Raw genomic sequence first — 18,817 nt, 5'->3', positions numbered from 1 at the left:
GAACAGCATACCCACAGTGAAGCATGGTGCTTTGGGGCTGTTTTTCTTCAGCTGGAACCGGGGCCTTAGTCAGGGTGGAGGGAATTATGAACAGTTCCAAATACCAGGCAATTTTAGCACAAAACCTTCAGGCGTCGGTTAGAAAGCTGAAGATGAAGAGGAAGTTCACCTTTCAGCTCGACAACGACCCAAAGCACACATCCAAATCCACAAAAGCATGGCTTCACCAGAAGAAGATTTATGTTTTGGAATGGCCCAGCCAGAGCCCAGAGCTGAATCCAATTGAACATCTGTGGGGTGATCTGAAGATGGCTGTGCACAGGCGATGTCCTCGCAATCTGACAGATTAGGAGCACCTTTGCAAAGAAGAGTGGGCAAATATTGCCACGTCAAGATATGCCATGCTAATAGACTCCTACCCAAAAAGACTGACTGCTGTAATAAAATCAAAAGGTGCTTCAACAAAGTATTAGTCTAAGGGTGTGTACACTTATGCAACCAGGTTATTTGAGGGTTTGTATATTTCATTTTTCCCCCTCAAAGATTTCAATTTGTTTTCCAATTGAATTGTTCACATTAAAGGTGGGAAAAGTTCTGACATGATTTCTTTGTCATTATTTTACATCATAAGAACCTGGCATTTTAACAGGGGTGTGTAGACTTTTTCTATCCACTGTATGTAATGTAAACCAAATTTTATATGTAATATGTTTGGTTTTTTTTGTTCTAATATAGATAAGTGTAATTATAGATAAGGAGGTATAATTATGCTTTTAAAAACGTTTTTACAAAGGAAAAATGGTTTAAGCCTAGTTGAAATTAAGGCAGCTTGACTGCCTGCATGTGCTGCACTCTACCAGAGGCTTCACACTCTGCTTTGTCAGAGTTCCTGCTGTTACAAGGCTTTATTTTGTCTGATTCCTCTCTTTACTGCATTGGCGCCTGAAGAAAAAAAAAAAGTCAGTGAGTGATTGGAAGTAACACGGAAGATCACTTATAAGACCGGAGAGTGGATAACAGCATGAGCTGAACTCCCCGGCTTTCTATTTCATTTCTCCACTGATCTGTTAATGTCACACACCAAAAAGCTGAAAAGAGTATTGATTGGACATGATGCCTGAAGGGCTTCACTGTCCTTTTCCAGACATCTTTGAGGTCTTAGATGTCTCATAACAGGCACCATTTGACTTCATGCCAGAATGGGAGGGGAATGAGAGCTTCACTAAATAATTTTCAGTCAAGACACTCACGTCAAGGATTTAACATTTTTAGCAAAATTCATCTTGAGTTTGGTAATGTGGCTCTGCCCATGAAATGCTGCAGACACAAATTTAAGAAGGTTTGACTCCGACTGACTCTGAGCGCAGAGAGCCTCTGGCACAGCCTTAGATACAAAGCAATTGAAGGAACACAAACCCATAGAGAGAAACATCCAGAAATCACACAAATCTAACTGCTAATACAGAAGGAGCCAGCAAGGATCAGTGCTGTGCATCACAGTGTGCAGAAGGAATGAATTCCCACACTGTTAATGGTAGCTGTTGACATTAAAGCAATTGCATGTGAAATCAAGGTCAAGGCCCACATACTGGCTTTTTTCAGAGCTTTTAGCCACATCTCAAGGTCTTCATCAGCAGATGGAGTTTGCCCACTTGTTGTGGAGATACAGCTCGCAATTGTAGGTCACATGATGACAACTGAGCCATCTTCATCACACGGTATATCTGCTGATTCAGCTGAAAGCAGCAGAAAAGGTTTAGTACAAACCTTGAGTTTAGATTTTCTTTTGTAAAAACAAATTGTGCTTTTCCATTTTTGACAGAATATCTGCAATAACATTTCAACACATAAAACTGAGAGGTCATTTAAATGAACTACATTGTTATATTATGTTACAACAAATGGACCAAGCAATAAACATTGAACTCACTTATTTTGTAGTTACAAAATACCATAATGTCTCCTCTTTAGGGGAAAGCTATCAACTAAGAGAGCTAAATGAAAAACAGAATCAATGCATGATGTTGTGTGTTTCTCTGCTAATTTACATTAGAACAAAACTAAAGAAATACGTTTAACCATTTAGCATACAACATTTTTATTCATCGCTTGTTTTAAGTCCAATATTTGTCAGCAAATCTGCACAGCAACTGACACCACCTGAAACTGCTTTCTTTTCTTGTTGTAGTGATTGAGAATAGGCTTGTATTACTTATCTTAAGTACATTTTGAGGTACTTCACTTGAGTATTTACATGTTAAAAAGCACATAATATGCAATGTTATAAAATGTGCATGCTGTAAATGATTAACAGGTGCAAATTACACCTTGAGTTGTCTGGTGTCAAGAGACACACTGATGCTCCTCTATTGAGTGCAAAAGAGGAGATTGTTTTGGTTTGGCATTTACACACCAAATTAAGTTTTCATTGCTGTGCTAGTTCCTTTTTAAATTCAGAATTCATATCCAGATCCACAGAGAATCAACCTGCATTAATTATGTGTTTTCCAGTTTTAACAAAACATTATGTTTTGCCTGATGCAACAAAGGATGTGTTTGTTACTAGGAATGAGTTCAAATATAAAAAACTTCTTCTCAGTTCCCACCAGATTATACTGTGTTGAGTATTACTCATTTTGTAACCAATCTATTCATGCTTCCCACCAGTGCATGCTGGGATGGGCTCCAGTCTCCCTGCCACAGAGAAGGAACAGATGGGCAAAGAAAATTAATGAGTAAATGAATGAGGACCTGCAGGTATGCTTGACTTAAACTGCACACTGATTTTTAAGATCTGAAGGAATACTGCTTTTCAATTCATACGATTGTAAATGTACCCATCTTTGAGCTAAACTGAACATTTTGCCCACATTAATAAAAATATAAATTGTAACTAATTAACTGCAACTAGGAAAACATGTTTCAGAACAATCATGACCAATGCATATGTGATAATATGAAATCAAAACAAATTCAAGATGTAGTTTAAAATACTACTTTGTTTTGCTAAGGGGTCACATGACACATTGATTACTTCTACTATTTGCATTTTACATCAAATATCAATGTTGTTTTTTTCTTTGTACTGCCATGCAGACATGCGTTTGTTGCAGCTTTGATTGATGTTTTGTGCTACCCTCAAGATATGTTACATGATAAATACCAGACAGGAGCACAGTCAGTAAAATGTAGACGTCAACAAAGGCCTAACAGCCCTTGCAGTTAGCAACTACTTTCACAGTCAACACTGTACTGACATATTAGTTATACAAGAGCGACAAAAGTGTGCCCTGATGGTAGTAATTTCTGGTGGGAGTGTGAATCTACACAGCTGATTTCATGCCAATTCAGCCATTAGCTTTCAAAATATGTTGATCATACACAAAGAAAACAAACACAGATGGACAGAAATGATCTGATAACCTTCATTGAGGAAAAATACATAAAACACATAAAACAAAACTTTTTTTAAGGTTTCTAAGCTAAATAAAGGCACGTATTGCTGCTTTATTTTGTTAATTGTCTGTATTTCAACTCAGATGACTTTGCAAACAAACTTGTCAAAAACAAGAGTTATCCAGTCACTGAGATTGGCTATAAAAGCAAGCTGAAGCATGTTTAGTTTGTAGACCCACAGAACAAGTAAATCCATTTTCACTCATGCTGCGGATACAAGCACTTTTTTCAGTATGGCTAGCCTGTGGTCAACTGAATAAGCCTGCTCTCTGTCACTCACTGGATGCAGCTGAGATAAAGCAAGGAGGACTGCAGATTTACTGAGCACTCTTATTGACTCTCTTCAAGGGGAAGCAGCAAACATTCGCCCAAAAATCGATAAATTCGTCACTAGGCTGCTTTTTTAAAAAGAGTTGCAAAAGGGGCCTTAAAAGTTGTCACATCTGGCAAGGCGGTAATTTGGCAACACTGAAGTGGTTTCAGGTGTGCCCCATAGTTGCATTTGTGTCTTTCAGCAATGTTGTTGCTAGTAAATATCTTTAGAAGGTTATGTGACCTGTTTCTTCTATAAGCAACTTAATGGAGCCATGTTATAGTTTACACCAGTGGTTCAAATAGCTTTTTAAACCATTGTGGCCCTTCATACTGATTTTTTGTTAGGGCACAACAAATACTGCTCATGTGAAATGTTTCAGGTATAAATGGCACTATGAATATCTGAAACGTGTAACATATTTGCACTAATGCCAATTTTAAAATACAGTACACTGAGTGTACTTAATTACACTACTTCTTTCAGCTATAGTGTTTCTCTTCTAGACTATAGTATGTGTTCTGAAGCCTTCCATCTTTGACTTTTTTTTATCATGGTGTTAAAAACCGCCAGAATCAATATACAACACTGAGCACACCACCTAAATAATTATGCACTTTTTAAACTATCTATTCTAATTCAGTGGTTAATTGTAATCAGTAAGTTAACAGTTAATGATTAATAATCCTATTTCTATTTCTCTTCTGCCTTTAAAATACAACTCATTGATCTGAAAACTACCTATGAAGTATGATTTTTAAATTCAACTTTTTTTGTTTAGCTTATTAGTTTTGTTGTAATATTCAATCTCACAAGTGAATTGTCTTCTACTTTAATACTCTTTTCTACTATGGCCTGTCTTTAATGTAAAGACCTCTCTCTCTTTATTTAAACACATACAGCCAGTATTTCTCATTAGAATTAATAGCGAATCAAAGTTCCTGTCACTGCACTGTGGGATGATGTCTTAAAATTAGAGGTGCCTTGGCTGAATTGAGCCTTTCTTGATTTTCACCCACAAGGTGGCAGATGAAAAAGCAGACAGACACACAACCCTGGCATCTGCTACTTCATAAAGTAGTTATGGCTAATGTGTTAGCAAACACTTGCCTACTGTTTTGGTCTCCACCAACTCTTGAGGTAAATATCTGGCTCTTTAGCTGGTAAATGCTCCGCTATGTTCACCTGCTACTCGCAAACTTTTTACTGTCTTGCATGTGGTGTTCAGCAGGTAGCTTACTAACAACTGCTGCATCCACTGCAATGTGGGAAAATTCACTGTCTTACAAAGTTTTCAGTGACCACTGTTGTTTGACGCCATGCACGTACAGCTGTTCCTGATTCCACACAGACACGTCACCCTCAGACACAGCTGCGGGAGGTTAGAGGTGCTGAGGGTGCTACAGCAACCCCCCCACCCCCAGGTGGGTGTGGTATATTTTTTATGTATTGTTTGTTATTTTGTCATGTTACACCCCACCTCTCCCGGCTATTGATCTGTTGTGGAGAACTGTTGTAGAAATGAAAACATGAACCAGATTCAGACAGCCTCTCTTTGGTTTTGTTGTTGGTTGACTCTCTTCTATCAGTGAAGTTATAGTGATGACTAAAGTATCCTACATTTATACCCTGTTTTCATACCGTCAGATTGTTTCACTAAGCAAACATCATGTGGAGCTGTCAACATATGATTTACAATGATTGCAATGGCATTATGAAAGTCTTTTGGACGATAGCCTAACTAAGTTTAACCGTAACACATAAAAATAAGAAAGTGAAAACGAGAAAGTGTCGTGATTCCTATAGATCATGATGCAGCAGCTTCTCACAAAAAGTAATTATCTTCATCACTTCTTCTCTGAATTCTGTCCAACAATTCACAAATAAGATTAAATATATTAATTAAAATTTAAGTATGGATGATTTTTTCATTATTTCCCATTATAATTTTAATGGCCAATGAAGCTACGGGACTGGACTGAACCATGTAGTTCTCACTGTTATAATTTTCAACTGAACTATTCTGTCTGTGTGGAATATGTGGAATGGCCATTACATTAGGCTACATGTTATCATTTGACTTATTTTGAAAAATATTGGTTGTTGAAGCTTTAAGAGACACAATTTACCCCCCGGTGTGTATTTTATAACCAATTATTTAGTTAATCTCAACAAACAAGTCTTTCACCAAGCGTTGCATTACAGTACCAGCCAGGCTGGTTTGTCAAAGTTTGTTCCCTTTAATACATTTGATGATGCTCTATAAATATGCAAATGTCCTAAAGGATGAGCAGAGCGAGGATATTGGGTCATCAATTGTGAAGTCCTTTCCCATCGTGAGAGGGATAATGCCAGATAGCTTGAACAATGCTTTGTAACTTACAGAGCCAGAACAGAAAGAGATAACACTATGGGATAAGGTAGAGCTGGACAATAAAACAATAAAAATAATTATCGCAATATAATTTTTTTCAATAACAATATAACAAATGTTCAATAAATATTCAATAAATGTTTGATTTTATTCCCTAGAATCATACACAAATTACGACTTTTCAAAATTTATTAAGATTTTTATTTTGTTAATGAAAATGCACTGAAAAAAACTTTTACTTAATTTTACTCATGCATATTTTTTAACAAAGATTTTATCATAATTGTTTTTAATCTTCTCTTTGTGGTCAAGTGTTGACCATAAAGAAGAGTTTAAACCACAATTAACCATCAGGTTTCTTCAACTTTCACAAACTCAAAAGAAATAAAATTTTGATACTTATTGTGATAATTATTGATATCAAAAGATATGGAACTTTTTATTGTGATAACATTTTTGGCCATATCGTCCAGCCCTAGGGTAAGGATTGACACACCTATCATTCCTTTCAGGGAAATGTGGAGTTTAGAATTCATCAACAGTAAAGATGGAAGTGTCTGACATCTGCAAAGGAATATTTGGCATAAGAGCGCTTGGTGGGCACCCATATTCCAAATATGATCAATAAGGTGTACAAAACATATAGGCTACCCTATTACCATGAATCTTCTCTACAGATTCACAGGCTTGGCTTTATCATGTTGACTTCTTTGACAGGCTCTAAAAAGCCAATATATAACCAAAGGCTGTGGGATTCTTTCTGGACATCATTTCAAAAGTTCAAAATCAGTATGACCTTTCTTTGATCTCATATCCCAGGATCTGATCTAAAGAAATAGAAATCTCCGGGTGGGAATATAAACTGCAGGAGTTTTGTTGTATCGAAAATAATTTTGTTGGTTTTTTTCTGAGGATATTTGTGCAGAGGACCCCTGCCACAGTATGCCCTTCAAGCTAGTCTGTCTCTGAGAAAGAGCTGAGGACATGGTGGGTTTCTTCAGCATGGTAGTCAAACTGGTCAAGCTGAAAGAGAAAGGGCTAAACAGAGAGTATAACAGAGCTGTCATGCCGCAAGTCTTCCTATTACTCTATGTTTTATGTCATGTTATCTCATAGAGTTCAAAAATCTGCCCAAGATGTTAGTCCATAGTCATTTCTGTCTGACATCTGTCTTATTCCAAAAAACTTCACTCAAGTTGAAAAAAGGCCTTGAAACATGTTCATATGCAGTGAAATGTTCTCAACATGTGTCTCAGGGGTGTTTTAGGCTTAAGACAGGATTAATGATTTATTAAGGTAAAGATTTATATGCAGCAGAGCCTTTGCAACTTATTTGAGCATCAAAGTAAAAGAAGTTAGAAGATGTATTGGTAGTTTGGTAGATGATATATCAGTACCACTGTTTTTCTGGATTTTTTGTACAAACAGCAATACCACATACTGTGGTGTGACAGAGCTCATTTCAAAACAGTTGTACCTTTTGATAATTCGCAGCAGAAGCACAGGTTGAACATGAAGTCACTAATCGATAACAGACTCCAATCAAATTCCTTTTCAATAACCAGCAGGCAACAAAACAAGCAGAGGAGGCATTGTTCCTTAGGCTTTGTACAAGTGACAAATGTCCTTTGCCTTTATTTTTATTCTTTGACTTCAGCAGAAATTGAGGAGAGGAGGGAAAATGTGAAAAACATATTTACTGATGTGTCTTAACAGTGACAACAAAAGACAAACAAAAGACAGAATCTACCAACTTTCAATAACCCCTTATTTAAAGATTACCTTTCTCAAGGACCTGCATCTTACAGTGATTATTAATTTTACACCTTCATTCAGTATGTTTTCAAAAAAAGAGACATGTTTTATGAAATTATCCAGCATAATTAGCTGCATTCTTGGAACTAATATCAAAATGTAAAAATAAACGTATTATCTCATATTGTTTTGTGTGAGTATCGGTGGTAGTTTAATATAAGCATCATTAGACAATACATGCTAAACCTATACTATAAGAAAAAGAGTAAATTAGAGTCTAAAACGCTGCAGCTGAAATAGTCATTGCATGCTACAATGCCATCGTGTTAGATGGAGTGAACAGAATGAACACTATACTAAAGATCTTGCTATTTCTGGAGCCTTGCCTGTAATAATGCAGGAACATTTGTCTTGAAGGTAGAGCTATTAGGAAAGACCATAAGGACATTACAATTAAAATGGTTAATCCCATGTGGAGCACTACTGTGCTCTGCAAATATACTATTATTGGCAATCTGCCTCTTAGACATACACTGTCTTCTGTAAAAAAGGTGATATATTGTCCTGAAGGTAGGGCAAGAAAAAAGTTGATGGAGTGTCCAAAAATAGAATTTGATTCATGCCCCCCATTGGATGAATACTGCAGTTTACATTTAGATTTTTTATGTGTAATTAAGAAAATTACGATGTGATCAGGGTGCTACAGGAAACGTCAGATGACACCAGAAACTTTGGGACTCATCTACTGAGGACCATGAAAATTCAGAGCAAATTTCAGGGCAAATAAGCCATTAGTTTTTCACATGTTTTGTCATAGACCAAAGTGCTAGCCAAAGAGAGATTATGACCAGATAATTCTAATATATCAGGAGGAAACATCTTCTGGGGACCACGGAAATCATACAGGTAAGAAAGTAATGCTGCAGTAATGTTATCATATCTCAGGGCAATGGGAGTTACAACTGCATGTTTTTCTTTCCTGTATTATAACACACTTTAATGTTAAAGTGCTCATTTGGTTTATACAAGACAGGAACATTTCACCTGTTCTCTACAAATTTCATACAAAAGGCCATCCATTTTTGAGGTGCCCCATCATGGACCAATGTATTGATGAAGGAGAGATCTTGGCCTGCTAGTGGTTAGAGAAGCATGGTCAGAGGGCTCCAGAAACATTAGGATCCGGCAACCATAATATTCTGAGTAAATATATAATTAAAATAAATAATAATAGAAAACGTGCAGTTTTTTCCCAAAAAAACTTGTGGAATAAAGTATTGGAAAAGAGGTTATAACTTGATTGATTTAACTTGAGAAGATTTTAACTTGATGGTGTTACTAGATAAAAGGCCAGATATAATATCACTGATATTACTAGAGACCATCTTCTGTGGCCCACAGATGTCATACAGGCAAGAAAGTAGCAGCTGCTGCAGTGTTAACACAGTGCTGGAACATGTTATGGTATGTCCAGATTAACTCATAGTTCTACCAACACATTACTATATTTGAATGGTAGTATAATGTGCAGTCAATGAATAGTTAGATAATGATTGGAAGAACAAAAACCTGATAAATAAATATGTGATAATTAGGGAATTAAAGCCAAATGACTGCTACCTTTTCTGTAGACCATCTGGAATTCAGCCAAGGATCAATATGTGTTCTCTTTTCACCACTTTTAGAGGAAAAACTATAAAGTATCCACTTTCAAAAGATTTCTTTGTTGCCCTAATTATGGACCAATTGCTCAACTTTTATTCTTCTGTGCAGTTTCTTTATTTATACTATCTTAGAACCCATTCAGGATTTTCTCCTTCTCTGCACTTAATTTAATTGACAGCACTGTCTGCCCATCCTTCACAGCAGCTATCAAAAAAGCAGCTGCGGTCTATATTTTCCACCACTGCATCAGCAGGGGACTGATGACAGTGATCAGAGGAAAAGGATTTGAGACAGCTGGGTTATAAAACCTACTGAGTCTATAAGTCTGTGAAATATATTAAATTGTTATCTTGAGACCGAATGAGGTATTGTCTTCTTTTTGTGCTGACTGCCTCATAGGAGTGTCTCTTGACCTCTTGTAGCTGCTGCTCAATAGGGAATTGAGCCTAATATGGAAAATGCAATTACTGTCGCTTGGAGCTGGGGAAAAGTGAGAAGAATACAAACAGCTAATAGAAAAAGATAAAAAGATGCCAACCCAAACTCTATTTTGCATACAGAGGAGAAATGTGTTGCCTTATTAAAGTTGTTGACTCTTAAAGATACACCTTTGCGAAGAGAAATAGTCAAATTAACATTTATAGACAAATACAATGTCAGTAATCTACTTAAACTGCTGTAGGTGTTAGGACAAAAATTTATTCCATACAAAATGTGTTAAATACGTATACTGAAACATGGCAATAGTGCAAGAAGTTGTCCTGTATCATGCTATGAAATGCCTAAGGACACCTTACATTGTTATCTCTTAAGCCCCAGTTATTTGGAACCAAATATTGAATGTGATTGTTTGAGATGATGGCTAAAGTCAGTGGGGGAAAAGTACAGTAGGGGGCAGCTAGAGGTTTGGAGTAGAGCACATTGATGGACATGGGATGACAGAGAATGATCACTGACTGTGCAGCTGTGAGGATTGAAGCCTGAAAACAAAAAACAAACTGTGGTGAGAAAAGAAAGTCAGTGGATGAGGGCAAAAGTACATTTAACATAAGACTGTATCCAACCCATTTCTTACAGCAGAACAAATATACTCACATCCTATGATCTGTTAGTGTTGTCATAACGTCGCCTTTCTGAGTGACTGTGTTTGAAAAATCTGATTTAGTTCTGCAAACAACTCATAGGAGTTTAGTGTTGCAGCAGCCCAAGGCCATGTAGAACAGTTTGTCCTTTAAGACACATTTAGTCAGGGTTCAAAGGAAACAAACTTTAAAAGACCATTAGCAAAATGTAAATAGGTCTCAGGATATTACTCTCAAATTGATTGACATGTTTTCTGTGGCTGTTCAAAGTTTGTTTAAATCAGTATTTTTCATTGACCAGAAGTAAAAAAAAATCCAGGCTCTCAAATAATTTTAATCTACCTGGTCAAAAATGACAGGATAGTAATGTTCCATTTAAGGGTCCCCTCTTTAGCAGTTCATTAAACATAAATAACAGCATTTTATCAGCTTTTATTAACTGATGACCCCACCTGTTAAATATTTAAGAATGGTTAAATATAATGCATTTTCATATATGCTCTACAATACACCTGTCCCAAATCCCAAATAAGTCTATTTAAATTTCTGTTATTGGAGTTTTATGACAGTTTGTTACAAGGAGTTAGACCTCTCTACCATCATTTTCATGCCATACCACATACCATATTAGGTGTGATAAAAAGGCAGTATGGTTATTTCCATATTTTGTCACCTTCATCAAATGTGGAAAAACAACAAAGGGAAAAAAAAGTGGTTGAATTCACAAATTATTTTACATATACAGCTTTGCCTATGGGATTTCAAACAATGAGGAGGCAAAGTAAATGTCAACAAAAGACAGGGGTTAATCAAAGTAGGCAAATGCAGATAATAACTGCATTTTTTTTTTACACATTAGACAGTCAGTTATAATTATTATAAGTATTTTGTATATATGATCAGATCATATAAACATGATCTGGCCTTACAGAGACTTTACAGAAAGCTGATAAAAGATGTGTAATCTTATTAGAGCTTTCATGCAGGTGTCATAAACAAAATAGAGTGCTGTACTCTTAAGATAAATGAGTTTTACATTGTCTAAGCATTACAACTTCTCCACTTTCATGACATCTATCCCAATTTCAGGATTTCTATAGTGACTATTCAAAGGTTTTACAAACTTGGATGCCACTGTGCTGTACTGCAATGGATAAGATGTTTTTTTATCATCACGCTGCAAATTACAGCTTACATAATCACTGATATATAATATCATCAATATAATAAAGTAAATATCCAACTAACATGATCATTCTCTAAAGCATCATGCAGATAATAATCCATTATCTAAAATTTGATTTGAATAATTCAATAAACAGTTTTAACAAGCTATTCAACCAAATTAAAATTCTTCACGTCAGTAAGCAACCCCTGGTGTGTTAATCTCCCAACGAGAAAGGTTTGATCGCTCAGCCTGGCCTTTTCTCTGCGAGATCTCTGCGGCATTCGATTTTTCCCTACATTCCAAAGTCATGCAGGTCAGGGAATTTTAATTGACCAAAGGCGTGAATGTGCATGATAGTCTGTACAAGTGAGTTAGCTCTGTAATGAACAGATGATCTGTGAAGGGTGTTCCCTCTGTGCATGCTGGGATAGGCTTTAGACAGCCCCTGAATGAATATCAGCAGGGAGAGAAATTCAGTATTTTCAGAGGTTACTATTCCAGCAGGTGGCAGCATACACAAACCAATGTACAGTACAGAATGTAGCTGGCTGCTTTATGTAAGCCTGGTTGCATGTGCCGTGGTTTTAGTTTTAGTGGACCTGGGTGCTCTAATAAACCTCAACCTCTGATGGGTGAGGTTGTGTGTGGTTAGAAGTGTGCTCTGTTGCTTCTGCATCACTGCACGTCAGTGAGAGGCCAAGAACTGAGGGTCAGTTGCTCTAACAGTACATACACTCTATAAATCATATTTTTGCATGGATTAAACATTGCCACATTGGTGGCAGACACCAATGTGTCCCTGAGCAAGACACTTAACCCTTAGTTGCTCCAGAGGCGTGTGACCTCTGACATATATAGGAATTGTAAGTCGCTTTGGATAACAGCACAATCCCTACAACACAAATACATAAAAAACAAATACAAAACAGAACATTACATAACTACATATAGTACATATACAGATGACTTGCACACCCACCCTTACCCGCTCCTAACACCCTCAGTTAATGCAAGGAAAAATAACAGGTTAAAAGCATCCTATAACTTAAATTATACAAATGGAAAATCAGCGGACATTCCACCCAAAACAAATCAAGTTATTACTTATCCGTGTATAAGCCTAATGTATAACAAACCAACGTAATTATACATGATAACATTAATAACATGAACATCGTGTTTTAAGAGACAGAGCTAAAGACGACAAGAAGCAGCGAAAAGTGCTAAATCCAAAATATATCACATCCAAAATATTTCTGTTTGATAAATGGTATAGGCATTTAAATCATGGAGACTAATGAGTAAACATTTCACTCATGGCGTAAATGAAGAGCTGGAAAAAGCTAAAACACAAATGATACTCAACATACTCAGATGTTTTTAACAACCTTAAAAGCTACTTTTGAAAAGTAGTTCAAAGGAAATGGGACGTTGGGATGGGAAAGGGGAAGAAAAGGACTTTTGAAGTGATGTTTGGATCCAAAATGTATGTTGTAAATATTTTAAATATTTAGGATTAATTAAACATGTGCGTATGGTCATGTAATTGATGGTAACGTAACATAGTGACTAATGAAATACTTGAGATTGAGATTCACGGACTACAGAGGCCCACAGGAAGCAAAGGAAGTCAGCAAAAACAAAAATAACTATAGGCTTGTTATAACCACAACCCCAATAATAGAGAACTAATAGTAATACAAGTGAAGTGAAGGGCAGCGTATTACATCACTACCAGAGAGGTCACAACTCTACGCAGCCTGTTTCCTGGCCTACATTATTAACACCTCTGAGCAAAAGGAAGTACAGCAGAAAACAGACAACTTTATAGAAATAAAAATATCAAGACAGAAGTTTGATATAATGGGAAAAAAGAAAAATATAGCCCTTATACCAAACCAATGCTTAGATTTCTACCATAAATGTTTTTAATTAAACAAATTAGAATTAAAATTCAGCATTGTCTACATATCACACTGTACCTGCACTAAATAAATCAATACATTGTGTGGGCCTCCTTTACTTTACTTATTCTTTACTCCTACTGTTGTAATAAAGACAATATATTTCAAGCTAAGCCAGTGCTGTGTGTACTCAGATGGACAGATATGGTTTATTTGACAATGGTCTAGTGCTGCATAAAAAAACTCCATCGGATGACAATGGAATTCTTAACGGTCACACACACTGTTTGAGTATCTGTTGGTATTTAGTGAGTGGGCAGTTGAACAAACACTGGCTCTGCCTTTTCTGCAGCCCTCAGCTGTTAACATTTCTCTATGATTTATGTAGGACAATAAGAAGCACAGCTGATGAGAATAAATCCCCGTGAACATTTCACTAAAGGCAATAACACCCCCCTCAACTTATTATTCCTCTCACTTCATTGAACAATTAACCAATCTGACACAAAGGGCTAATGAACGTACTTAACTCTCTCTCTCTTTTTCTCTCCGTCTCTGTTTGTGTGTCTGTAATTGGTTATCATGTTCTCTTTTTCTCTTTGTCTCTAATGATCAGCTGTGTAAATAGAGTCTGTCACCTCCCAACACACACACACACACACACACACACCCACAGACATTCACAGAGTTCTCTCCTGAGTCTTGAGCCGCCACAACAACATTACTGCAGATATGATCACCCTGCTCGGAGCAGTCGACCAGCTCAACTCCCAGGAAACCGTGCAGAGCAGATAAATAAAACGAAGGTCCAGACACTATCTCCTGCCCTCACAGTTTAGAAAATATTCTGCGGCCACGTGTATCTGTATGTTCTCTGCAAATAAAGCTGCAGCTGGACAGCCAAACAAATAAACTATTCTGTCGGGGTAAATGCAGTCAGACGTAGGCTAGGTTTTGTGGGTCCTGGGCTAGTTCAACTGGCTTGGTTTCCCTCAGGCAAAAATCTCTGCTCCTCCGTTCATTTCTTCCACTAAAGAGGACTGCAGAGGGATGTTGATGGTTTCTGATAGGATACCTAACTACAATAGAGCTCCAGTGAGAAAAGACCTCAGTGATTGAAGGATTGCGCTGCAAGAAAGTTGAGTTTCCTGCTTTCACTTTTAAGAATATCATTCATATTTGAATTGTGCTGGAACATAATTGTTTTCCAGCCACTCCCTGCACACAGCAGTGTGCTGTAGCATGTAAATGTGGATAAGAGGGGGAGCAATGGGCTGCATGCTTAGCAGTGTCTTTGAATGATTACTGTCTGGTATTAGGCAAATGCTCTATGCTTATGGAAGCATGATAAGGGATTATGTCGCCTCAAGTCATACCATGTCACCAAAAAGCAAGACAAGAAGCAATTCCAATGAAGATTTCTGACTAATAATGCCCTCTTCAACTCCATCCCTCCCATTAAACCAACAATGCAGAACCAGCACACACTTCACACATGTAAGACTATCATTCCAGTGCCCACCATCAACCAGTGGACCACTGTAATTATCCACGTCCTCCATCCATTCCCACTGCCTCTGAAAGTGTAAATACCTCCTGTGTGATTTACCCTGAAGTTCCCATTCACTAATTACCCCCTTAATCCCCCCCCACCACCACCACCTTGCCGAAACCAACTCTTGCTCCTGGTCTCCCCCTGTTACACTATGGATTCCCTGTCGGCCTGCTATGGAGAGATCGAACTCTAATTAAGATTGTTAATGAAGATTTAATTTTCCACTTCAAATGAGCCAGTGAACGTCCTGAGTGAAACACATGAGCAAGAGAGCGCGAGAGGAAAGAAAGGAGAAAGACAAGAGGGGATGAGGAAGAGGAATGGGCCAGTATAAAAAGCACAGGGACAGGGGGAGTTAAAAGTTACTTAGGAGGTTGTTAGATGTTTAACTACAGGGCAGGAAGTGCTCACGTCAACAAAGTTACACTTGCCTTGAGTTCTACAGCTGTTGAAATTCACCTCATTCCCTTACACTTTCCTTGCTTTTGGAAGCCGCCTTTAAAGCCTATACACACTTGAAATGCAAAGATGCCCATGCACAGGCACATGCGCAGACACACACACAGACACACACACACACACAAGCACTCACACTGTGCTGAATATAGCCAGAGGGATTCTGTGTGTCAGTAAGGTTCAAACAGAATGAGGAATCTCCATGTACTTCAATTTACATACACACACACACACACACACACACACACACACACACGCACACGCACACCAACTTGTGTGTCCTGTGATGCAATCCTGCAGCACAATGAGTGTGAATGCAGCTCTCCAGTACAGTGTGTAGTTAGTCATTCCCAGGTGCACAGGTTAAACAGAGCCCATTTTATCACCAGCTCTGCCATTATACTATGATCAATTATGCATGCTGTAATTATTGACAGTGCCATGACAGTGCATTTCACCTAGAATGCTGCATTGCGGTGTTGATGCTTGAGGCAGACCGATAAATGTACATAGTCGTAAATCGATAAGAATGTTATGCTGGTTACAAGTTGGTTTAAGTGTTTTATCAGTTTGGTGACGGTAGGGCGAGGGGTTAAAGCCAGTCAAAGCTGTTTTGCCTCCAACTGACTTCACATCCTCTTTAGATACAGGATGTTGCCTCCGTATGGGGCAAGTCAGCCCCATAATCATGGGAATGCACAGGCACGCAAGAGATGGCAAGGGCTTTTTTCTTCAGCACTCGGCAGAATCAGCCCTAACCCAATCACAAATACAGTTTTATGTAATGCAACAGACTTGCATATTAACTGCTAATATGGTTCTCTCTATCCCTTCCCTCTACCCCTCTGTTTCTCTCCCTCTCCTGACTTGAGGCGGGTATTATCATTGTAATCAAGCGGAGACCCAGTTAACACGATCATTCTCTAAACCATCATGTAGAAATAATCCCCTCCTTCATATTTGATTATTGTAATAAATCTTTTTAACCAGCTATTCAGTCACACAGCAATGGCACTTCTCCCTGATCCATCATCAGCTGGGATGAAGGCTGCAGAATCCAGGAGAGCTACAAGGGTTGGTAAAAGGGCCTTGTATTATTTGGTCGCAGCTGTCAGGTCTGCTCTATTTTGCTGCTGATCTAGAGTTCAAAATGTCCCTTCTTTTCCTTGTTTTTTTTTTTTGCTGCCGTACAAACAGAGAACTCTCCCCCTCCGTCTGAAAGCGTGATTGCTCTACAAAACTCTCCGTCTGTCCTCTATCACTGACCTCACATCCCCCCATCGGGCTGGATCCGACCAGACAAGGTGTTCCTTGTCTGCAGTCAGACACACATGTGCACACACACACACACTGTCTGAGGTTTGGAAATATCAAGGGGCCAATTTGACAAGGCACACCCACCTACTCACAACAAGACACATGCTCACAAGGTGTGCACCTATTTGTATGCAGTGCACAGCACATCTTTGAATCGCTCTCTCCCTCGGTTTCCTTCCCTTGCATACACATACAAACACACACACACACACACACACAAAGGTACATGCAAGCAGCGGAAGTCTGATTATCCAGAAATTCGGGAGACTGTAGAAAGGAGCACAGAGCAGGTCTGACTCATCGTATTGAAATAGTTCATTTTTTTATTCAAATTTACAAAAAGAAAAAGTACAACAGAAATAAATACACTTTGTTCAGCACGCAATTGTGGAATTGTATCAACATCGTGCGGGAGCAATGAAGTCACTGGGGGACACAGAACCGATGGGGTCTACCTGTTTGGAGTCAAGAGGACTTTTCAGACCAGATGACCTTCAAATGACCATATCTTGATGCTAAGATACCTGCTCTTATAATTTAAGTGTGAGTTAACTATCCTCAGTATATAGGGGTTTCTTTGACAGAGGACTTGACAAATGGCCTGACAGAACCACTTTCGTCTGCCACTGTCGGTTGATGCATCTAAGCTAGCTTAAAGACTAAAAAAGAGCTGTGGAGTGCTGCAGAGACTCCAGGCTTTTATTCTATTTAAAACAACTGATTCAACTAATCACGCTTTTGATTGAACCAATTTGCCGGGCTCAGGAGGTGGGATAATCAGCTCCGTCAAGTGGTTTAGTCGGCGCAGCACTCCAGAGCTCTGAAATAAGACAAATCAGGAGAATCATCACTTTGATTTTGACCAATCAGCCAGAGCAGAACTTTGAATTAGACCAATCAGCAGAGAAGAAACACCTGGAGCCAATCAAGCCTGTGGAATAAACTATATAATTAGAATGGTAAGAAAGGTCACTTATTAGTATACCATGCTAATTGCTTTTTGCAATGGCTGCCCCAGAATTGGCAATACTGTTATGAAAATGAGGATAGTTTTTTGTGTGTGTGCTGAGAGACAGAGAGGCTCAGAAAGTTGGCACATTTCACATAAATGCTAAGGACAGCATTGCCCAGATGATGCATTGGGAAACCAACACACTAGTGCTCTTTACAACAATGCTTATTCTCATAACAAAATGGTTCCAAGTTCTTTGGCAGTCATTTAAGGTGTACCAGTGTTTGGCATTTCACTCCAATAAAATGAGGTTTAAAAGATAATTCTGGTTCATAACAACAACTTGGGTTTTGTTTTTGTAGTTTTGACCATCATTTCTATCAGTTATGACAACAAGTTACACAACTAACTAATTGCTGAGTACTGGGGACATGGCAACATTTCTACAACAAAGTCAGATAGGGTGAGAAAGACAAGACGTCAGATGATGATAGGAAACCAAAAAGGTACTCAATTTACATTTTTCATTTCTAGGCAAGACTTTTGTAATTCAGATTCCAACTAATCAGTGCTACTCACCTGTTTGGTAAATGCCAAAAATGAAGAACATCTGCACTAAGTTTAGTTACAACATTAACAGTTTAGTTAGCTAGCTAACAACAATCCACCAACTTACACAAACTCATGGATAAACTGTTTAAGGACTACAAGCTTCATGGAATGTCATTTATGCTGCTACCTCACCCATACAGAGCAACGTTAAAACACACTTTAATGTGACAGGAAGAACAACAGCTAATATCAGTTCAGTATCAGTGTC

General features: G+C 38.0%; 1 protein-coding gene across 6 annotated transcripts in view; it reads right to left on the bottom strand.

Annotated features, from left to right (window-relative positions):
* Positions 1 to 10,321: 10,321 nt before the first annotated feature.
* LOC123972745 (cadherin-2) overlaps positions 10,322 to 18,817 on the bottom strand; it is a 150,874-nt gene continuing 142,378 nt past the window's right edge. For 5 of the 6 annotated variants that reach the window (XM_046052390.1, XM_046052391.1, XM_046052388.1 and 2 more), the window contains one exon: positions 10,322 to 10,543. In XM_046052390.1, the coding sequence (XP_045908346.1) occupies positions 10,346 to 10,543 (198 nt within the window). In that variant the 3' untranslated portion in view covers positions 10,322 to 10,345. Of the gene's footprint in view, positions 10,544 to 17,350; positions 17,866 to 18,817 lie in introns of those variants that run through there. The other variant, XM_046052389.1, reaches the window with a different exon arrangement.

Source organism: Micropterus dolomieu, linkage group LG06 (assembly GCF_021292245.1).
Source record: "Micropterus dolomieu isolate WLL.071019.BEF.003 ecotype Adirondacks linkage group LG06, ASM2129224v1, whole genome shotgun sequence".
Lineage (NCBI taxonomy): Eukaryota > Metazoa > Chordata > Actinopteri > Centrarchiformes > Centrarchidae > Micropterus > Micropterus dolomieu.
Note: the sequence above shows the minus strand (reverse complement) of the source record. Positions and strands in the feature narration are given on the sequence as shown.